This window comes from Antechinus flavipes, chromosome 1 (genome assembly GCF_016432865.1).
Source record: "Antechinus flavipes isolate AdamAnt ecotype Samford, QLD, Australia chromosome 1, AdamAnt_v2, whole genome shotgun sequence".
NCBI classification, from domain to species: Eukaryota; Metazoa; Chordata; class Mammalia; order Dasyuromorphia; family Dasyuridae; genus Antechinus; species Antechinus flavipes.
The window spans coordinates 80,723,846-80,747,231 of NC_067398.1; the positions used below are offsets into that span (position 1 = coordinate 80,723,846).

The 23,386-nt window shown below is 52.6% G+C and overlaps 1 protein-coding gene across 1 annotated transcript; it reads left to right on the forward strand.

The window, feature by feature from the left end:
- Positions 1-1,112: 1,112 nt before the first annotated feature.
- Positions 1,113-23,362, forward strand: TWF2 (twinfilin actin binding protein 2). The gene is made up of 9 exons (XM_051985273.1): positions 1,113-1,327; positions 8,508-8,585; positions 15,114-15,292; positions 15,621-15,716; positions 18,973-19,077; positions 20,146-20,271; positions 21,476-21,626; positions 21,726-21,847; positions 22,475-23,362. The coding sequence occupies exons 1-9, from the start codon at positions 1,303-1,305 to the stop codon at positions 22,640-22,642; spliced, it is 1,050 nt and encodes a 349-aa protein (XP_051841233.1). The 5' UTR covers positions 1,113-1,302; the 3' UTR covers positions 22,643-23,362.
- The last annotated feature ends 24 nt before the right edge of the window (positions 23,363-23,386 follow it).

Consider the following 23,386-nt stretch of genomic DNA (forward strand, 5'->3'; position numbering starts at 1 on the left):
TCTCCCCCCCATGGGCTTCAGAGATTCCATTCTGCTCCCAACTCTTAGGAATATGAGTTTTCCTCAAGGCCTTGTTCCAAGCGCTGTTATACTATCTGCGTGACCTGGGAGAGGCCCTTCTCTTCGTCTTTGTTTCCTTATCTATCAATAGTCTTTGTTTTTCTTGTCTTAATAATCTTATAGCCGGGAGACTATTTTCAATCTAGGGCTATAGTCAGTGTGTGAGAGATTGAGACAGGGAGAGGAGGGGAGGTCGCTGATTGGGAGTCAGGAGCCTGGGATTTCTGGCCAAAACATTGTGACCATCAAAACCCTGCGCTGTTACTTATCTCACCGTATCTAGCCAGTCTCACATAAGACCAAATTTCACAGCTCATTCAAGCCTACCAAGGTCATCCAGTTAATAGCTTTGCCTCTAGATGCACGCTTCCCTTCCCTTCTCTGCCCTTCATGCTTTGGGCATAGTGCTCCTGGGAAGGGGAAATGCCGGTCAGCTCGCCGAGGATCAGTCTGGCATCCCAGTGACTCTCCAGACCAAGGCCTCCTTCCCTAGTCACCGACCCCCCTCTAAGTCGTCGTTTCCCGTGAGAAAGTAAACTCCTTGAGGGCGCAGACTGACTTGCTCGGCACAGAGCGCTTAATAAATGCCTTTTTCATTCATTCACCTTCCTTCCAGCTCTCATTCATTCATTAGGACCCTGGGGAGTAAGGAGTTTAGGGAGCGCAGTCCCCGCGACAGGACCACAAGCTCGACCTCTGCCCAAGTTCTGAAAGAACGCGCAGAGCTGTTATCAACAAGGAAGGCTCTTCGCGGTGAGATGGAAGCTTCTGGTTTTCGCTCTCTGCCAGGCTTCCTCCGCTGCCTGGACTCCCTGCCCTTGGAGGGGGAGGGGAGGATAAACAGAAGCCCTGGAGCGGCCCTCCTCCGCCCCGACGGCTTCCTGGCAGGTGCAAGCCTCCCCCTTCAGGTCTCCACCGGCACCCGCAGCCTCCTTCCCCGAGCCCGCGCCCCCGGGCCATCCGAGCCCCCCGGAGGGCAGGGTCTCGGGGGGAGGGGACTGTGGGGCTCCACCCCTGGCCGGCCCCCCGAGGGGCAGGATGGGGCGGGGCCTCGAGGGGAGGGGGCGGGAGTTACTGCGGCACCGCCCGGGAAGCTTCGAGTGCCACATCCTCCGGCCGCTGCTGGTCCTGCTGCTGCCGCCGCTGGTCCTGCTTCTGCGCCTGCTGCTGCTGCTGCTGCTGCGCCTGCTGCTGCTCTTGCTGTTGCTGAGGAGCTCGGCGGCGCTGGGCCGGCCCGCGGCCATGGCCCATCAGACTGGCATTCACGGTGAGCGAGAGCTCTGGGGCCCAGCGGGGATGGTCCAGATGGTGCCCCCCGCCCCCAGCTTCCCCCGCGGGAGCCAGGGTCCCTTCTCCCCCGCCGGCGACCCCACCCCCACGCCCGGGTCCGCCTTCCATCTTCCCTTTTAATCATCCTCTTCCCCCACCCGGCGCTTCCTTCCCTGCAATTGGGGCCCACGCCCCGGAAGCCTTGGTTGCACCAGCGGCTCGGGGACGCGTGCCCATGCCTCTGTTTACACGTATGTGCATGCGCCCCCACATGTGGGCGCGCATACGTGTGCGGCGCGTGAGTGCCCCGGGCCCCCCAGATGTCCGTGCGGAGCCTCCTGTAGCAGGGACCGCTCCCGCTTCCGTGTGCGTGCCCTCGGGCTCACAAAGGGCTTCCCCGCTCCGACCCTGAGCTTGGTGCCCTGCGCGCGGATGCTCCCTGCGTCACGGGCGCTCCTACCTGTCCGCCTGCGGGGACGCCGGGGCGGGCAGGGAGCTCTGCGATCCCACGCAGCCTGCACTTGTATTATTTGTGCACGTGGGTGTAGCCCCCCCACCCTGTCTCCGGAGACAGTGACCCAGAGTCTGGAAACTGACTGGATCCCCCAAAGCAGCCTCTCCCCGCGGGCGGAAGGAGGAAGAGGAGGCACTGGGAGGCTGCCTGGAGCTTCCTCTAAAGTGGCCGCGTCTGGGCCCCGGGCGCCCCCCGAACCGCGACTCCAACCCCGCATTTTACAAGGGCACCCAGACTTGCCTGGCCCACTCGGGCAGTGAGTGACAGGGCCGGGGTTCCTACGCCCCCTCCAGCTCACATCCGAGGGTGGGCATGAGGGGTCTCCTTGCTGGGCCTTTTCTTTTGGCTGAGGCAGTTGGGGTTAAGTGACTTGCTCAGGGTCTCTCAGCCAGGAAGTGCTAAGTGTCTGAGGCCGGATTTTGAGTTCAGTTCCACCATCTGAAAAATGAGAGGGTTAAGATAGGTTAGGGTTTCTTAATTTAGGGGTCTATGATTTCACTAGCGCATTAACTTGGAGAAAAATAATCTTTATTGCAATATCTTTGGTTTATATTAAGAATTTATATATTTTAAGCATTTAAAAGCATTACTTTGAGAGGGGGTCTGTAGGCTTTCCTACACTGCCAAAGGCATCCCAACACAAGGAAAGCCGAAGACTGGAGCAGATAAAACTCCTCAGTGCGGTATGATGCAAAGACCCTTTTAATTTTAGGCTTCTGGGCCTTGATTTTAAACCTCCGTTCTGCTTCTGGGTGTCTCTGTGACCCAAGTGTTAAGACACTTTATTTCTCTGGGTCTGCTCCTTCACCTGTAAAATGAGAGGAGTGGGGGTTCCTGCCAGCTCTTAATCTAGGAGTCTGTGACCGTCGTGGGGCCTCAGCTTCCTTTCCTGTCAGGAGAAGGGCTGGACCAGATGGTCTCTGAGGCCCCGTGCAGCTCTGCTCTTCAATTTTTCCTCCTGGTAAACCTTTGGCAACCTCTAGATTGAGATCCTGTTCCTTGTGGAGCTAAGGCTCTTTGGGGGAGGCGTGGGAGGGAGGCCTTAGTTCACAGGCAAGTTAAGTTGAGGGATGAGCTGGTCAGCGGAGGCTTCTTAGGTTTCTGACGCTTCTGCCATCCTACTAGTTGCTTGGGATCTTTAGGGCTTGTAAAGCTGGTCCTGGTGGTGGGAGTCTCTGGGGGGCGGTGCGGCTGGGGGCGAGGAGCCCAGAGAGTGTTTATAACAATACCTCTGATTTCAAAATCTAGGTCAGATCACTCTTGCCTGACTGGGCTTCCCATGGGGGTTCCTGCATTGACCCCTGTGCTAGGCTGTCAGACTGCATTAGTTTCAGGGTAAGGTTATCTGTCACTTGGGTCCAAACTCACCGACTCCTGTGGGCAGCACGCCCAGGGTCACTGGGAGGGAGGGTGGGGCTGGCCCAGCTCATCTGGAAGGGGTGGCCATCTTCATACTTTCCTCCATACCTTCCCCCCTCTCTGGCTGTCTCCCCAGCCCACCTTGGAAGCCCCTTGATCAGAGAGTGTGAGCGGCTTCCCTACAAGCCTAAGTCTCCTACACCCAGCTGTGTCCACCTGAGGTGCCTCAGACCCCTCTCCCTGGGCCCCCCCACATCCCCTCCTGCAGCCCTGCCGGCTGAGGCTCTGAGGGTTGGGGCTGGAACTTGGTGGCGGATATCCCTGAGCTCCCAAGCCCTCCCTCTGTCGTGAGGGAGGTGGGCGCAGCTTTGCAGTCTGTTCTCCTGGAGCTTCAAGCTGGGGAAAGGGGGTGGGCGATGCAGGCTTTTGGAGCTGCCTTCCCCTCCACTCAGGACCAGGGAGGTATTGCTGTGGAAAAGTCCCCATATCCCAGCAGCCTCTGGGGCATCCCCTCCTCCGCCCCCTCTCCCCATTTCTCCTTTCTTCAGAAACGTGGCCTTCCCCTCTGTGGGATAGTTGGCTCTTGCCCCCGTTGGCTCCTGACTCACATCTCGGATCTTCCTTTTTCTCTCCTTTCTTCCCCCATCCTCGCCCTCACCTGTCCATTCCTGAGCTAGATGGAGCTCTCTGAGGGATGGACAGACTCGGGTCTTAGCTCCCCAGAGACCCTCATCAAGGTGAACAGTCATAGACGGCGCGGAATATCAGAGCTTGGAAAGTAACTCTAGAGACAATCCAGCCCAACTCCCCCGCCGCCGTCTTGTATATCAGGACAGTGAAGTCCAGGGAGGGGAAGGTGCCCAGTGAGTTAGGGACAGGCCCTACGCTTCCTCCTCTGGGGACTAGGGGAAGTTACCTGGCTTGTGGGAGTGAAGGAAGCATTGTTAGCTTGCCGTGGACTCCTTCCCTCCCCTCCCTCCCCCATCTCACTCCCAGTTCTAGCCTTCTCTCCCCGCAGCTCTTTGCCCAACCCCCAGTTACTCCTGAATATTTCTGTCCCTTCCCCTGCCCCAGCCCCTTCCTCCATCATTCTCCCCCTTCAGGCTTCAGGATGATCCCTTGTGGGTCCAGCTCCCAGCGGAGGGAGCTGAGCCTGTAACCCAAGCAAGCTGTGCTGGGGCCTGGGGAGGGGCCCCATGAAACATTGATGAGGAAGGCTCAGCTCAGCTCCGGTGTCCTCGGCTGGACCTGGATTATTGATGGAGACTGATTGACCAGTGGGACAGGCCGGTAGGGGGAAGGGAGCGAGATCGGGAGGTTAGGAATGAAGTAGTTGGGGAAGCCGGGGGAGAGGGGGAAGGAGCGGCTGAACAGGCAGTGGGTGGGGAATCCATCAGTAAGTCTATCCACAAGCACTGTGTTCTAGGCACTGAGCCAGGATCCCTGGGATAGGAATTAGGGATTAATAGGGACAATGGAGGAAAGCATTTGGGAAGCATTCCCTTCAGGATGGGAGGGCATAGAGACAGGTGGAGTAAGTTTTGGAGAAGCGGGGAAACCAGCAGAAGGGGGAGCTCACGGAGATAGAAATGGAGAGTCTGGGAGACTGAGGCAAGGTGGGGTATGGGAGGCTAGCAGGCCAGGGAAAAGAAGGAAGGTTCTGTAAATTTGGGTTGGAGCTAGGAGAGGAGGAGGAGGAGCTGTGGACCAGGAGTGGGACAGAACCAGGAAGACCTGGGGAATCAGCCCTGAGCTAATGGGCAGGAAGGGCTTCTGCAGGCTGAGTATCAGGGAGATCAATGGAATAAGAAACGGAAGTCTGGAAGGGAAATTGGCAGGACATCAGTTCTTCTGAGTGACGGGGACTTTCCCCAGCTCTTACGGCACAGAGCCAAGGCTGCTTTCTCCCTGAGGAAGAGGAGGGTATCTTTCCCCCCCTCATCTTCTCCTAAAACTTTCAGCCCTGTTATGATGATGATGACAGTGAATGGCCTATCCTTTGGGGTCATCTCGTCATTTTACAGATGAGGAAACTGAGACCCAGAGAGGGGAAATGAGTGGGGATTTGAATCCAGGTCTCCTGACTACATAAGACTGGTGGCAACAGTCCACTTCCTGGCAAAGACCAGCCAGGGCAATAATGAGATTGTGCTGGACTGATGGCTGTAGTCCTAAGAATATGAAAAGCAAGATACTTTTGCAAACTAAATTGAGAGTCCTCAAAAAAAGTCAGAAGTATGAGAACTGGCTCTGTGTGGTCTTGGAGAATAAGGTACCTGTGATCCCCAAGCAGCAGCTTCCCCTCACTCTAAGAGGCCAGGAGGAGTCCCCAGCTTTCTTCTCCAGCACGAGAAGCTCCGGACAGAGCCTGGAGGATGGGGCTCCCCTTACACGGGGGTTACCAACAAACCAGTCTGGAGGAGCGCCCGTGCCCTGCTCCCTCTGCCCCCTTACTTTGGAACGGGATTAGGGGGTAGGGACCTGGGAGTGTGACCCTGCTTGTTTATACCCCAGGGGCTGGCTGCTCGCCTAAGCATAAAAATACTCATTGACCTCAGCCCAAAAATGTGTGTACAGAATCACACCGTCTTTGATGTTCCCACTTCTTGCCAAGGACCCAAGGGCAAGAGGTCTCAGCTCCAGACTCGGGGAAGCACAGACCGCTCTTTAGGAGGTCATTCAGGTCATCTCATCTATCCCCCTGCCTCCAGGAAGTACAGCCCTTTCCTTCCTTCCTCTACCTCTTTCCCCCTTGGTGCCCCACTCACCATGTTTCCAGGATGAGAAGTGCTTGCTCAGTTCTGACTCCCCACTGCTCCTTCTCTGTTGAGAGCCGGGCGTTAGCCAGCTGCGGTGGCACGTGGCCCAGGGAGCCCGGGCGGGAAGGCCTCCCCGGGCCCGCTCTCAGCTCCCCGCACGGCCTGCCTTTGCACCGCTTCTGAAGGGCTCCCCTCTTCCAGGCAGCCGGCCCTGACCACCCGGAGGGAGGAAGCAGCTCTCTCTCCCCCGTCGACCTCAAGATCCCACTGACACTGGAGCTCCTTTGGGCCTGGGCCATCTCTCTGAGCCTCTGGCTTGGGGTGGGGAGCATTCGACATCCTGGCAGGGCCCAGAGGGCAGCATCTTGGCCAGCAGGCCGGTGTCCTGCCAGCTTCATAGATGTGGTCTGTTAGGCTCGAAGGGCTGAGAACCAGCAACTGCGTGATGTTAGGATGTTCTTCCATGCACGCCGTTACAGCGGGGGGGCTGTGCATGTAGGTAGCTGCGGGCCCGGGTCTTCTGCTTGTCTTTTCTCACTACAGCTCCATGCACAGTGCATGCCCAGGTGCACCTGCTGCCTAAGGGCGTGCTCGTACATATTCATAAACTCATGTGCTGCATTTGTGTCCATGCACCCGTTTGCAAGTCATTTATATAACTGCGTGTCCATGCATGTGAATACACACACATGTGTTCTGTATTTGTGTCCATGCATATGAATATACACAGACATGTGCACTGTGGTTGTGGTCATGCACCAGTTTGCAAGTCATTTATGTAACCATGTGTCCATGCATGTGAATACACACACATGTGCACTGTGTTTGTGGTCATGCAACTATTTACAGGTCATTTATGTAACCGTGTGTCCATGCATGTGAATATACACACATGTGTTCTGTATTTGTGTCCATGCATATGAATATACACAGACATGTGCACTGTGGTTGTGGTCATGCACCAGTTTGCAAGTCATTTATGTAACCATGTGTCCATGCATGTGAATACACACACATGTGCACTGTGTTTGTGGTCATGCAACTATTTACAGGTCATTTATGTAACTGCATGTCCATGCATGTGAATACACACACATGTGCACTGTTTGTGGTCATGTACCTGTGTGCAAGTCATTTATGTAACCGCGTGTCCATGCATGTGAATACACACACGTACACTGTTTGTGGTCATGTACCTGTGTGCAAGTCATTTATGTAACCGCGTGTCCATGCATATAAATATACACACATGTGCACTGTTTGTGGTCATGTACCTGTGTGCAAGTCATTTATGTAACCGTGTGTCCATGCATGTGAATACACACACGTACACTGTTTGTGGTCATGTACCTGTGTGCAAGTCATTTATGTAACCGCGTGTCCATGCATGTGAATACACACACACATGTGCACTATTTGTGTCCATGCACCCGTTTGCAAGTCATTTATGTAACCGCGTGTCCATGCATGTGCATATACACAGACATGTGCACTGTGTTTGTGGTCATGCACCTGTTTGCAGGTCATTTATGTAACCACGTGTCCATGCATGTGAATACACACATGTGCACTGTGTTTGTGATCATGTACCTGTGTGCAAGTCATTTGTGTAACTGTGTGTCCATGCATGTGAATATACACGCATACGCACTGTGTGGTCATTCACCTGTTAGCAAATCATTTATGTAACCATGTATCCATGCATGTGAATATACATGCACATGGGCACAGTATTTGTGTCCATGCACCTGTTAGCAAGAGCCATTTATGTAACCGTGTGTCCATGTGTATGAATGAGTATGTTCTTGGCCTTAGAGTATGTTTCTTGGTTAGGATGACTAACCTGTTTTTCCCCTTCCAAGAAGTGTTTATTGGGAAGGGGACTACAGAGATGAAAAGATAGGGGCCATGGGTAGAATTAGGCTAAGGTCAGCACCTGACCAGCTCACGTTCTGCTCTAGGGGACCAGGGTATCATATGTCAACCATATAGTTTCTGGGGTTTTCTTCCTGGCCATTTTGTTTACATTTGGGGAGTGAGAGTAAAAATGTGGTTGTGTGTAAGCAGGGGCTCCCAGACTCTCAAGGGGGGTGATGGAGCCCACAAGCCACTTCTTTAGGAGAGCTGGAGAAATTGTAAACATTTGGTAAACAAAAGAGCCAAGGCAGCAGGACTGGAGGTAACTAGCTTCAGATACAGTGGAGCTCTGGAAGCTGTGATTGTTGTTGTGGGTAGAGGGGATCCAAGTGGAGGGGGGAGGGAAAGCCATCCCTTCCCCCCACGGACTTCTTGTCACCCGAGCTGGCCCCCAGCCGTGCCGGCGACACCATCAGCTAAATTTGGGAGATTATGTTCAACCGGCCCCAGGATCAGGTTGCCTGAGTCACATGGTGGGGCTCTATTTAACTCGAGGCCTCCGGGGCTCCCCCCTAACTCTGTTATGCCCTGCTCCGGCTGACTTTTCTCCAGGGCTTGAGCCTGAGGATACGCGTCCCTTCCCCTGGTCCTTGCCGTGCCTCTGACCATCATGTTTTTGGTCCTTGTAGCCACTCCTGAGTTGAAGGACTTCTTTGCTAAGGCTCGAAATGGATCTGTTAGGCTGATCAAAGTCGTCATCGAGGATGGTGAGTATCTCCACGGGGGGCCCGCATAGGGAGTCGGGGGGAAACTTGGAGAGCGCCCAGCTCCCCCCTCCCTGTCTACTAATTTTAAAAATGAGGGAACTGAAACACAGATTGGGGAAGGTACTGGCCTAGAATTCCACCGCTGGTCAATGGACGAGCAAGATTCAAATCCAAGCCCCCTTGAGGACAAAGCTAGACTCTTTCCTCTCTAACTTTTTGTAAGTGTGATGGTCATGGAATAAAGGGGATGTGGCGTTCTTTTCCTGGCCATTTTATTTACATTTGGGAGGGTTAGAGTAAAAATGTGGGCGTTTCAGGGTTAGAAGGAGGTTTTTGTTTTGTTTTTTTAGGAGGAGTTTTAAGAGAAGGGGTAAAGTTAGAAAATTTGGCAGAATTTTAGATTCAAGGCCAGGGTTAGGATTGTTGATGGGATTTCGCAATCCCTGTGTGTGTGTGTGTGTGTGTGTGTGTGTGTGTGTGTGTGTGTGTGTGTTGAGAGTCTGGGGGAGAAGGGGCTGCTGGGAGGAAGTCCCATATACTCCTAGTCTGGTGAATTTGGATTCCATTGTGGCCATAGAAGGTCGCAGTCCTAGTTTGGGCATAGAAGCACGGGATATTCAGTGGGTTTGAACCTCCAAGCCAGATCCAGCTCCTGCCCTGAGGGATTTAACCATCTGGGAGAAAACAGAGGACCATTAGAGGGGAAAGACAAAGGGGTAGAATCTAGCCTCGGAACCTCTACTTTTAGGAGGAACTGTAGAGTCTAAGGATAATCAGGGAAGACTTCCTGGAGGAGGTGCAGCTTGATCTGGGCCCTAAAGATTGGGCCTGCTTTAGAGAAGCAGAAAAATTGGAGAATCACCAACTATGTCTATGAATCTAGAGATGAAGCTAAAGAGGAAGGGGTTTCACATAAAGATGTTTCTTAAATGTCCAGGCTGTGGGTTAGGGACTTAATCTGGTGAGTAATAGGGAGTCATTGAAAGTTCTCCAATAGGGGAGTGACTGGATTAAAACTGGATTTGGGGAAAGTTCTTATTTGTGCCCAAGGTCCTTAGGTTCTGGTGGAACCCCTCTGCTCCCCTTCCCACCCTGGTTTGGAACAGAGATGCAAGCATCTCTGTTAGGTAATCCTCATTTTGCACAATGACCCCTGTTTTGGGATGGTCTTGTGTGATTATAGAATCCATTGACCCCTCATTTTTACACTTGGGCTAAGATAGCTCTGGCTGTCTAGACCTTCCTTTTTGCAGTATAGACTAGACCCCCACAGCCTTCACCCTTCATTTATGTTCTAAATGGTGACCCGGTACCTGGATTTGCTTATGTCATTGAGTTAAATAAGGAGGGACCTTCTCAGGCCCTAGAGAATCCTTTAGCTGGAATGAGTTCCAAATTTGGCCAGAAAACTGGCTGAGCCTCCTCTGTGAGTCCCACCTACCTTCTTTGGGGGGCAGGACTTCCAGGATGAAGGGGGTCAACCCTGGAGGATTGTGGAACGGTCTCTAACCACAGGGCATCTCCAGAGCGGTCAGTTCCTTTGGCCGTGTCTAACTGCTGCCTGCCCATTAGCTGTTTAGGGACCCCACTGGGCTGGGCCTCGGGCCCAGTAGGTCGTTGGCGTTGGTCCCGAGGATGTTGGTGAGGATGCTTGGCCAGCGGAGTTCTCAGATCTCAGTTGGCCCCTATTGTGGGGGAGGGGGCAGGCTCCCTCTGGCTACTCTGCATCTGATTTCAGCCCTACTTCCCCTCAGAGGCCCACTGGAGCTCATCTAGGCATTGTGGAGGGCAGGGGGTGAGAGGGGTGCTAGTGAGCAACCGGGCTTTCGGGGGCTTGTTACAAAAAGGAATATATCAGATCAATCCAAGGACGAGCTTGCTGACATCCAGGGCTGTCTGACAGACGGTGAAATTAGCCGTGTAAATATGAGTTATGATGACTACTACTGGGTTTCTCATCCCCGGAGGCATCTGAGCAGATGTCTCTGAAGGCCCTCTGATTCTTTGGTTCTTTGACTCCCCATCAAATCCATCCTTCACTCAGATGCCAAGGGGATTTTTCTAAAGTGCAGTAGATCTGACTTTGTCACCCTGCTCCCTCTTACTCCTCAGACCAAATGTTAAGTCCTTCTGTTGGTCATTTAAAAGTCCTTCCTAACATGGCCACTTCTCACCTTTTCAGTTTTCTCCCTCCCACAAATGCTGCAGTTCAGCCTTAGGGGCCCAGTTGCCAGCCTCGGGCCCCCTGTCTGCATGAGCTGCCCCCAGGCCTGCCCTCTACTTCTTGATTCCTCTGGATTCCTTCAAAGTTCAGCTTGTCTCCTGCTTTTTCTTCCCTCCCAGTCACTCGTGTATCTGGAATATTATGTTCCACGTTCTCTGTATTTATCTTGACCATACCTAGTTATTTACACATTGTCACTCCCTTTAAATTTCATGCTCCTAAGGCATGTTTTTTCTTTCTTTATATCTCTGGGGCTTAGTACATAGTAGGCACTTAAAAATATTTTGAATTGAATTGAATCTAATTTCGATGTAACCAGTCAACAAGTAACTAGATTGCAATCTGGCTTTCCCTGGGCTGAGTGTGAATTCCCCCCTGTTCAGGGACAAGCTGTCCTGGACGTTCCTATCATTTTCCTTTCATATCTGGTGTTCCGTCAGCCTGTTTCATTTCATCTCCTCTGAAGGCTCATTCCCCCTCCTCTCCCCGTCCTCTTCCTAACCCTCAACACTCAGCCCTCACTCTGCAGTATCTCTGTGTCGACTGAGAATAAGGCCGTCTGTTTCCTGTGTGTGGCTCAATGGGTGTTTAGAGCCGGGGACTTGGGAGTCACAAGACCTGAATCTTGTGTCAAGGTCATTTAACTTAAAAGCTCTGATGAATAAATTACTCAGCCTTTTGGGCCTCAACCTCCTGTCTCTAAAATGGACATCATAATTTGTATAATGTTGTGAAGCTTTTATGAGCTAATGTGTGTAAAACCCTTGGCAGACTTTAAATTGCTATAGAAATGTCAATTATTATTATTGTAATTACATGACAATTCTACCTAAATTAATCTACTTATTCAGTACCATACCAATCAAACTGACAAAAAATTATTTTATAGAGTTAGAAAAAAATAATAAAATTCACCTGGTAGAAAAGGTCTAGAATATCAAGAGATTACAATACTCACTTTTCTTCTCCCAAATGATAGTTCCAGAGGAAGATAGAAATGAGTGTAGCCCTTACAAAGTCAAAGTTGTTGGGGACAGGGTGGGCTTGGCAGGAAGAAAATCAGAAAGCCTGAGATCTTTTTTTCCATTCAATTTAGCAAGTACTAATTAAGTGCCTACTGTGTTTAATGTGATCAAAATTCTCCATTTTGCATTTAATAATATGTTCTAACTCTTGTGTGGTCATAAATTCCTTCCTTCCTTCTTAGATCCAAAAGGTAAACTATTCCTTGCTTTCTTAATTCCTAATTTCCTAATTCCTAATTTGTTTATGGTGTCACCCTTTATGTCTAAATCACAAATTCGTTTTGATTATTAGTATGTGGTGTGAGATGTTGGTCTATGGCCTACTTTCTACCATACTATTTTCCAATTATCCCAGGAATTTTTGTTAAATAGGGCATTCTTATCCCAGGAGCTGGAGTCTATGGGTTTGTCCAATAGTGACTGATTAGAGTCATTTATCACTATATCTTGTGCACCTAAACTCTCTCACTTATCCATCACTCTTTTCTTAGCCAGTACTAAATGATTTTTATGATTGCTACTTTAGATTATAGTTTTAGGTCTAGTACAACTTTCTGTGCTTTTTTCCTCATTAAATTCCCTTGATATTCTTGACCTTTTCTACCATGTGATTTTGATTATATTTTCTAACTCTATAAACTAATTTTTGTCAGTTTGATTAGTATGGTACTAAATAAGTAGATTAATTTAGGTAGAATTGTCATTTTTATTATATAAGCTCAGCTTGGGTAGGAGCAATTGATATTTTTTCAGTTGTTTAGATCTGACTTTGTGTGAAAAAGTGTCTTGTAACTGTGTCTATATAGTTTGTGGGTTTTTCTTGGCAAATGTTTCATATTGTCTATGATTTTATTTTAAATAGAATTTCTCTTTCTATCTTGCTCCTGGGCCTTGTTAAGTATGGAGATGCCCTCTTCTTGGGTTCTGGAAAGGTGCAAAGACAAACTTGCTATATTTTCTGCTCTAAGTGTTTTTGTTCCACTGTAGGGGAGTGGAAATATGGTATTCACATTTATATAGTTATGTGTTAGGTATTCTACTTCACAAATTTTATCTCATTTCATCCTTATAACAATCTGGGAAGACAAATATTATTGTTATCCCCTTTTACAGTTAAGGAAACTGAGGCAAACTAGTAAAGTGACTTATCTGAATCATACAGCTAGTAAATAAATGTCTGAGGCTGGATTTGAACTTGCCCGACTCCAGGTCTAGCTGCCTTTGTATTAGATAAGTATAGCACACGGTAGAAAATGATGGAATATTTTGAGAATATTTGAGAAGGGCGAGGTCACTTTCAGCTGGGGTCGACTCGGGGATGACAGAAGGCTGAATGAAGGAATGTTGGAGGCAGCGGTCAGCAGGAGTGCATCCCAGGTGTGGGAGACAGCTGGCTGGACCTGCAGGTTGGGAAACAGCTGCTTTCCCAACTTGGGCGGAGCTTGAGGGACACCGGGAGAAATAAGACTAGAAAGAAGCTCACTAGTTGGAGAGATTGGCCTTTGATGTCAGACTTTCTTTCATGGCACTAAAGAGCCTCAGAAACAGAGGAATGCCATGGTTATTCCCAAAAATCAGGTTTTAGTGAGGTTATTTTGGCAGCAGTATGAGGTAGAAAAAGAGGTAGAAGATGGAGCATTTATTAAGTACTTACTGTATATTGGGTGCTGTGCTTGGATGCAGTGAAAAAGCCAGAGACAGTCTTTGTTTTTACATTCTAATTAGAGAAAGTGGTTATATACAGGGCTACTGAGAAGTGTTTGAGATAGATATAGAGCATTTATTAAGTATTTGCTGTATATCAGGGACTGTGCTGGGATGCAGTGAAAAAGCCAGAGACAGTCTTTGTTTTTACATTCTCATTATAGAAGTGATACATAAAGGACTACTGAGATAGATAAAGGATAGAGCATTTATTGATCTTTTTTCTTTTCTGAATAGTATTTTATTTTTCCAATTACATGTAAAGATAATTTTCAACATTCATTTTCTTAAGATTTTTTTCTCCCTCCTTCCCTTACCTCCCCACGACCAGAAGCAATCTGATATAGGCCAGACACATACAATTATTTTAAACATATTTCCGTATTAGTCATGCTGTGAAAGAAAAATCAGAACAAAAGGGAGAAATCACAAGAAAGAAAAAGCAAATAACAAAATGGGGAAAATAGTATCCTTTGATCTGCATTCAGTCTTCATTGTTCTCTCTTTGGGTGTGGATGGCTTCTTCTAGAGGATAGAGCATTTATTAAGCACTTAACTGTGTACTGGGTGCCTTTCTGGGGAATACAAAGAACAAGCCAACAAAACTGTCCAGGTCTTCACATTCTAATGGGGGAAGGTGTACATTAAGGGCTACTGAGAGGGGTTTGAGGGAGAGGATGGAGCATTTATTAAGCAATTGCTGTGTATTGGGCATCTTGCTGGGGAATACAAAGAAAAGACCAGCACCACAGTCCAGGTCTTCACATTCTAATGAAGGAAGATAGTACATAAAGGTTTACTGAGAAGGCTTTGAGATAGAGAGTAGAGCATTTATTAAGCACTTACTATGTACTGAATGCCCTGCTGGGGAATACAAAGAAAAAACCAGCACCACAGTCCAGGTCTTTATATTCTAATGGAAGAAGATAGTACATAATGGGCTGAGAGCAGTTTGAGATAGAGAGTAAAGTATTTATTTAAGCACTTACTATGTACTGGGCGCCCGTGCTGGGGAATACAAAGAAAAACCCAGCACCATAGTCCAGTTCTTCACAATTTGATGGGGGAAGGTGATACATAAAGGGCTCCTGAGGTTTCAGGGGAAATGAAAGCCTTGATCCAGACAACATAGGTAAGGCATATGCTTGCCTATTAGAGCCAGAGTCCAGGTTTCTGCCAGAGCAGCAGAGAAAGAGCCAGTTGTGAATCTAGTAACACTTGAGTTTTGAGTCTCTTCCGGATGCGTGCTGGCTGGGGATCCTGGCTGGCCCTTTCCAAGGCTGGGAAAGCGTTGACCTTTATGTGGACAGTTTTCTCACGATCCCAGAGAGATCTTAGATCTAGTCCCTGTGAACTTGAAGGACGGATGGCTGAAGGGTGACTCAGGAAGGGGTACCAGGTCGGGGGCTGTAAGCACTGACACTATATGGTGGAATCTAGCTTGGGTCCAGCCTGATATTTTGGGGAGGAGAGTAGGAGATCCAGCTTTTCCTTTGCCTGAGCTCTGAGGTAAGGTCTGGGGAAGGGGAGTTGCTGCCGGCCTGCTCCAGGGGCTGACCCCACCTGCGCCCCCAGAACAGCTCGTGCTGGGTGCCTTCAGGGAGCCAGCCCAGGGATGGGAACAGGACTACGATGCTGCCGTCTTGCCTCTGCTGGATGAGGGCCAGCCCTGCTATATCCTGTACCGGCTAGACTCCCACAATGCTCAGGGCTTCCAGTGGATCTTCCTCGCCTGGTCCCCCGACAGCTCTCCGGTGAGCCCCCGCCTTCCTGACCTATTGATAGAACACATGAGACTTCCCCGGGGGGGCTGGGAGCCGGGCAGTGTCTTCCTCCTGACCCTGAGAGTGAGCATTTCTTGGACTAGAGCCCTGATTGGGAACCCAAGGAGGAAGTTTGGATCCTGCCTTCAGAGAGTTTAGGTCTCAAGTGGGGAGGAATACGTCCTGCCCCCAGGGAGTGCTCGTGTCCGAGAACAAGAGATAGTCCAGCCCTTAGATCTGAAGAGGCTGAGACAGGTTGGAGGGAGGAGACATGGCCACCTCCTTGGGCATCAGCTGAGATGGACCCTTCCTCTCCCAGGTTCGACTGAAGATGCTTTATGCAGCCACGAGAGCAACAGTGAAGAAGGAGTTTGGTGGAGGCCACATCAAGGATGAACTCTTCGGGACGGTGAAGGTACGGCCATTCTTTCCCCTTCCCCTCCCCACAGAGCATCCTATGGTATCAGGTCGGTGGCTATCAGCAGATAGAAGGTGGGTGTTGGGAGCTGACTGTTGTCCTGATCCCTGACTTGAGCATAAGCACTTATTACTTAAGTACTGGAGCAAGCCCCCGGGGCCCCACCTTTTGTGCTAGTAGGTTTCAGTTCCGTGCCCTTCACCTGTCTGGCTTCTCCTTCTATAACATCTATGGATTTTTACTAGATAACCCTAAAAATCCTTTTAGGCTCTGATATCCCTTCGATGTGTGGTCTAGTGGAAGGAGGTCTGGACTTAGCACTCAGGAGAGCTGACCAGATCTTGACACGTAGCACTATGTTTGTCACGTAGTGTCTAGACACCTCTGCTTTTTCATCTGTAAAATGGGGATAATTATACTTGTGCTGTTACCCCACAGGGGAATTGTGAGTAAAGCACTTGTAGAAATGTGCCTGGAACAAAGTAAGCTCTTGATAAATGCTTTATCTCTCTATCTCCCAGTTATCCCTGTCCGATATCCACCAATCAATAAGCAATTCTTGAGCTTCTGCTGTCTAGTAGTTCAGAATACAAGTAAAAAGTAAGACAACTTCTTTCAGGGAGCTTACATTCTCTTGAGAAAATGGCAGGTTGTGGTTCCTGTCCCCATTTGACAGAGAAAGAAGTTGAAACCCAGAAAGGGTTAGAAGGGGTCTCAGTGGTCTTCTGGTTCAACCCTTACTTCTGCATCATATACCTCACAAACCTTTGGGGAAGAGAGTAGAAGATCCAGGATGACAAAGCCTTTGCTTGAGGACCTCCAGTGAAGGGGAAGTCCTATGTGCCCATCATACTTACAGACAGATCTCATAGTTAGGAAGTTTTTCTTTATGGGAAACTTAAATTTGCCTTTTTGCAATGTCCAATTTCAGTTTAATTTAATTAAACATTTATTAAGTACCTGTTATGTGTCAGGCCTTGTGTTAAGTGCTGGGGATGCAAATAAGAGAAAGATAAACCTTGTCCTCAGGGAGCTTGCAATTGCACACAACACCTAAAAGGAGACTGGAAAGCTAGAAAGCGGAACGATAAGAGGGGGCACCCAGTGTGATGGGTAATTAATCATTTTATTAATCATACTAGCATATAAGTAATAAAGGGCTCAGTGGCTTTCTTGAATGTCAGAGGCCCTTCGTGGAACTCACGCAGCACTTACATGCCCTTGGAAGAGTGGGTGTTCCTGAGAGTGATAATTGACTCAACAGATTAAATAATGAGAGAGATTAAAATATAAACTGAGAGGTGGACCTATTCTAATGGCAGGCTCCATGGATGGGTAGGGGAGCACAAAACTGATTATGTCACACATGGACAAAGACTGTCTCAAGCCAGATCCTCTCCCCTCACCCCATCCTCCAGCTTGGGCTGTCTAGCCTGTCAGTAAAACACAAAGGCTCAGAGTTTACCTTAGAGTAAATTCTTTGTAAAGTTCTTTAATTAGGTGGAGAAGATTTCATCTCTTCATTGGCCCTGCCCTTCAAAGAAATCTCCCAGGGAAAAAATCCCGAATCTCCCCAATATTTGGATATTTAATAATCATCTCTGTCAACAACAGATGCTTTTAGTCTTATCTTCCAGGGCCAAGCAGAGCAGAGAGAATTCCTCTTTCCCATAACAGCTCTCTACGTCTCTGGATGTAGTCATTCTATCCCCCCTCTCCACTGAGAGTCTTTTGACCAGGAAACATCCCCAGTTCCTTCAGCGAAACCTTCGAGGGCCTTCACCATGCTGGTTACCTTTTGGTAAACACTCCCGAGCCCTTCTTCAAATGAGCCCACACTGAAGTTGGTTCTCCGGTATGATGTGACCGGAGCTGCGGCCGGGGCCGTGATCTCGGACACCGCCTGCCTCTCTTGGAGCAGCCTAGAACCCTTCTTGTGGTTGGGCAGAGAAAGGCGCTGGCAGGTCCTGGAGCCTCCAGGCTCCCAAGCCTGGTCTGGCCCCTGGGCGGCTGTGGCCCCGCCCGGCCGGTGCCCGAGGGCGACACTTTTTCCTCTAATAAAATTCATCTGCCCAAGTTCAATTCGACTTGTAGGCCTTTGGAGCTCCTCTGGATGATCGATCATAGATAATGAATGCTTGTGGTTCGATCGTCACACAAAGTTCTGGGCTGTCAGATGAGAACCTGCAGCCCCTGGCTTCTCCCCAGTCCTTTTTCCATCTTGCAGGACCAAGGGAAAGCGGGAGGGCAGGGCTGGGTGCGCGGGGAAAGGCACAGGGAAGCGGAGTTAGCTTTGTTCCAAAGGAAGAATCCCTCAGAGTCAGAGCTGGGAGGGACGCTTGGGAAGGTAGGGAGTTGTTTGTCCTCGGAGGCTGGATGAGTAGTGAGGGCAGAGCAGTGGGGGCGAGGGGAGGAGCTGCACGGTTCTCTTCCCCAGGGTTCTGCAGCCCAATGAGCTCCCTTCTAATCCCCAGCATGGAGTCGTTCTGGGTGGGGCACGGCATGGGCCACCAGGGGGCAGCACAAGCCCACTGACGGCTCTCCATGTCCGGCTTCCCTCTGCAAGCCGGGCCCTCCTGGGTAGCCACTGGGCTCTCCCGCTTCCTTCTTCACTGCCCCGGCCCCTGACTGGGCCTTCCAGACACAACATTACAATCTCAGAGACCCTCTCCTTGGATAGTGGGGAAACTGAGGCACAGTGAGAGGAGTAATGCTAACTGTAGTGTGGTACTGTGGATTTGAGCTGAGAAAACCTGGGTTCAGATCCTGGTTTTGTCACATATTAGTTGTGGCTGTCAGTAAGCATTTATTAAGCACCTACTGTGTGCTAAGCACTGGAACTACACTGTTCTCAAGTTGGCGTTTATGTAGATTTATACAACAGCTCATTTTATTCTCCCAGTGACCCTGGGAGAGAGTACTGTCATTATCCCCATTTTTAACAGACTGCGGTGCAGAGAGATTAAGAGGTTTTCTTGGAGTTCTACAGCTGGTGTCCACAACTAGCTCTGATCTCACTCCTCATGCTCTGGAGGTTCGCCTTTCCTGGGTGCTTTTAAGGTCCACAAAGCACGGCCCACACGGCATTCCTGTAGGGAATTCCTATAGCACAAGGAGGACCTATTGTTCCCCTTCCAAAGAGGTGCAGACTGAGGGAGAAAGGAGAGGTCCTGCCGGCTCTGACTTCCCCTGGGGGCAGCCAGCTCTCAGCCCACCTGCCCTTTCCTGCTCGTGACACTGTCTTCTCCCCCAGGACGACCTCTCCTTCAGTGGCTACCAGAAGCACGTCTCATCCTGCGCTGCCCCAGCCCCGCTGACCATGGCGGAGAGGGAGCTCCAGCAGATCCGGATCAACGAGGTGGGTCTCCAGCGGGAGGAAGAGAAGGTCCTGGAGGGTGGACACGGCCCTGAATCCCCACGCTGAGCCGCAGAGCTCCGGGGACGGACACGGCCCTGAATCCCCACGCTGAGCCGCAGAGCTCCGGGGACGGACACGGCCCTGAATCCCCCCGCCGAGCCCCAGAGCTTCGGGGTGAACACAGGCCCAAATCCCCCTGCCGAGCCCCAGAACTCCCGCTGAGACCCTCACTGGCCCTCTGTTGCCTTTCTGTGGGCAGAGACAGTGCCACACCCCAGCTCCTCTGGAGGGGCTGGTGCTCTTGGTCTGTCTCGTGGCCCCAACATCCGTCTGCAGTTGGTCACCCCAGAACTTTCCTAGAGAAGCTGGGTTTCTGGCTGTCACTGACATCTCCGCAGGAATTCAGAGAAGGGTCTGAGGAGGCCCCCCCGTGGCTCTGAGCCTAGACCCCAGGGTCCCGACTCCCAGCCCAGCCCCTTGGGTCTGCAGTCATAGGGTGGATGGAGAGGGCTTCAGGGAGAACCACAGACCCCTTTCTGGGAGGCCGTGAACTCTCTGAGGGGGCTCGTTCTAGAGTTCTAAGCTTCCCCTGGGACAGGCAGAGCGGCGCACAGTTGTGTGTGTGTGTCGGGAGCTCCCAGGGGCTTTCTCCCCGAAGTTTGCAGGGTACCAGAGGGTGGGTCCGATGACCCTTCTCAGGGGTTCCTGCTCAGGCCCAGGTCAGAGATGCCTTCTCAGAGCTCCTCTTAGCTGGGAGACTCCGATGCTTCCAGCTCCATCAGCTTTGGCTTCCCCTGGGACGGCGGAGGACATTGGGGTCCCAAGCTTCCCTGGCTTCTCCCGTTTCTCTCCCTCCGCCTGTCCCTCCTTGACTGGCTCGGCCCGGGCATCCTCCTGCCCACGCTTGCTTTGGAGTGTTCTGAGAGCCCTTCCCAGTGAGCTGGTGCTAGGAAGGGAGCCCCCCCACAGGAGCTTGGCCGGTCTGGGGATCAGCCGGAATTCCTTGGCTGGTGAGTGGGGGGCTTCTGGGGGCTCTGGGCTCACCCTTCCCTCCTGACTCTGGCCTAGGTGAAGACAGAGATCAGTGTGGAGAGCAAGCATCAGACCCTGCAGGGTCTCGCCTTCCCCCTGCAGCCGGAGGCCCAACAAGCCATTCTGCTGCTAAAACAGAAGAAAATCAACTACATCCAGCTGGTGAGGCTCCTTTGCCCCCCATTCCTTCAGGCTGCTGGGAGGCCCCCTCTTCTCCCCCCTCCAGAGACCCTGGCCGGGTTCCCTCCTCCCCCTCAAAGCTGGTTCTCTCATCAAACCCAGGAAAGCTCTTTCTTTTTGGAGAATTTCTAGAGTGGAGTCTCCTGGAGATTCCCACAGAAGGATTTCTCCCATAACGGGGTCGTTCTCACAGCATAATTTCTCAGATCAAAGAGCTTGCCTTGTAAGGGCAGTTCCCTCAGTGAGGGGGCAGAACGGGTCCCTGGGAAAGGGAAGGGACGGGACGGACTGCCCCAATCTAGGCGCGCCCCTTGGCTGGAGCTTTGGCTAACGTTTTCCCTGGTGCTCTCTGGTTATAAAGCATGACCTTTGGAGAGGTCACTGGCTTTCTCTTTTTCCCCTGAGGCAATTGGGGTTAAGTGACTTGCCCAGGGCCTCTCAGCCAGGAAGTTTTCCGTGTCTGAGGGCAGATTAGAACCCAGGACCTCCTGACTTCGGGGCCGGCGCCCCGCCCCCTGACTCACCCGGGGCCCTGCCCCCTGTACCACCCAGTGCTCCGCCCCTGCCCCACCAGGCGCCCCTCCCCTCCCCACTAGGTGCCCCGCCCCCTGCACCACCCAGTGCTCCGCCCCTACCCCACCAGGCGCCCCGCCCCCTGCCCCACCCAGTGCTCCGCCCCTGCCCCACCCCCCTGCGTCACCCAGTGCTCCGCCCCTGCCCCACCAGGCGCCCCGCCCCCCTGTACCACCCAATGCTCCGCCCCTGCCCCACCAGGCGCCCCGCCCCCTGCATCACCCAGTGCTCCGCCCCTTCCCCACCAGGCGCCCCGCCCCCCTGTGTCACCCAGTGCCCCCCCTCCCACTAGGCGCCCCGCCCCCCTGTACCACCCAGTGCTCCGCCCCTGCCCCACCAGGCACCCCGCCCCCTGCGTCACCCAGTGCCTCCCCCCCCTCACTAGGCGCCCTGCCCCCGGCGACCCCTGGGATCTCTGCGGTGGAAAGGCTGCCTTAGTGGATTCTTCCCCAGCAGTTAGGCCTTGTCTAAGTGCTTCGAAGGGGGACCCCCGATGTCCCTTGGGCAGGAGCCAGTTCTCCCGCGGCACATTTCCCCCATAAAAGTCTGGGGAAGCGGGGCTGGGACCCGGCCCCCGGCCCCAGCCCCGCCTCACAGGAGCTGCCGCCCCCAGAAACTGGACCTGGAACGAGAAACCATCGAGCTGGTGCACACGAACCCCACAGAGGTGGCGGACCTGCCCAAGAGAGTGCCCCAAGACTCTGCCCGCTACCACTTCTTCCTCTACAAACACTCCCACGAGGGCGACTACCTGGAATCTGTGGGTGAGCGGGGGCGGGCTTCTAGGGCTGTGGGAAGGGATAGGGGGAGGGGCAGAGGGGGCGGGGCTGCCCTCTGACCCGCGTCTCCCACCCCTGCGGCAGTGTTCATCTACTCCATGCCGGGCTACAAGTGTAGTATCAAGGAGCGGATGCTCTACTCCAGCTGTAAGAGCCGCCTCCTGGACTCCGTGGAGCAGGACTTCCAGCTGGAGATTACTAAGAAGGTGAGCGTGGGCGGGGGGCTCCGGGACCCCCTTCCCTGCTCCAGCCCTGACGGAGTCTCTCCGCTCCGGAAGAACCCGGGAAGCTCTGCCCTAGCTTGCCCCTCAGTCCCTGGGCCTCAGGCTGCCTATCTGTACAATGGGAGAGGGGCGCTGGTTGGCTCTGTTTTGTAAAAGAGGACTATGAGGGGTAGCCCTGGAGTCAGAGGACCTGAGTTCTAATGTGGGCGCAGACACTTACCGCTTCCTAGCGGTGACTCGGACCCTCCCAGCCCCCACAAACACTCCCAGAGGTCCGGTGAGAGTCCTGAGGGAGGGAGGAGGCCCTCCTGAATAAGTCCCAGTAAGGCCGCGGGAACTGCCCGGAGTAAAGAGGCAGGATTGGAACTCAGACCTCTGGGTTCCACGCCCCAGCGTCCCCTGTGAAGGAGGCAGGGCGAGATCCTCCCCCTGCTGGTGTAGAAGGGGACCCTGAGTCGCCCTGCACCCTTGTGTTGGCGCCCCCTCCCGCCTCTGGCTCCCGGGGATATTGCTGGGTGAGGAGGGGCTCGGGCCTGGGTCCCTCCGGCGCAGGGGGTGCGGGGGCTGTGAGGGGCGGTCTGGCTTGAAGCTCGGCGCCCCCCTCCCCAGATGGAGATCGACGACGGGGCGGAGCTGACAGCGGAGTTCCTGTATGACGAAGTCCACCCCAAACAGCACGCCTTCAAGCAGGCCTTTGCCAAGCCCAAGGGCCCGCTGGGCAAGAGGGGCCAGAAGCGGCTCATCCGGGGGCCCGGAGAGAACGGGGATGAGAGCTAGGCGGGGTCCGGGCGTCCCTGACATCTGCCGCAGACTGAGCCCAGCAGGCTGACCCCAGCTGGGAGTCCTGGACCGCAGCGACCCGGCCGCAGCCCCTGCCCTTCCCCCAGGAGTTCTGTGTGCTTCTTCTCTCCTTTCCTCCCCTTCCCCTTTTTCTCTCGCTCCTCCCCGGCAGCCCCGAGGGAGACATGTGAGCCCCCCTCGGTCTCCCCTCACCCTCCTGACCTGTCCGTATTTCCGTCCTTGCCCTCCGTCTCTGTTTGCTCAGGCCCTCAGTCCCAGTTACTCTGCCCGCTGCGTTGGGCCGAACACCCATTTTCGGGCCCCACGGCGGCTCCATGCCTTACTCCTCTCTCTGGCACCGCATCCGCCCGCCCCGGCCTCTGTGTGTTGTTTCTGAGGTGGGGGCAGCACAGCCGGAGGGCCCCCCAAGGGTTAGGGAGGAGACGGGTGGAGGGACGTTTCTGAGGCGGGGAAGGGGACGGGAGCCAGAGGAGCAGCAGAGGACTCTAGCTGGGCCCTGAGCCCCTCTGCCTTCCGAGGACCACCCCCGCCCCCCACCCGGATGGCAAGTGAGCACTGGGTGCGAGAGTGGACACCAACCCCTGGAGATTCGGGGCTCAGCTGGGCCAGCGGGGACGGGCTCAGGGACTGAGGGAGTGCAGGACTTACTGGACTGAATGCTGTATTTTCTAAGGAATTAAAGTATTTTTAAATCAATTCCTCGGTTGGTTCTCTGAGGGC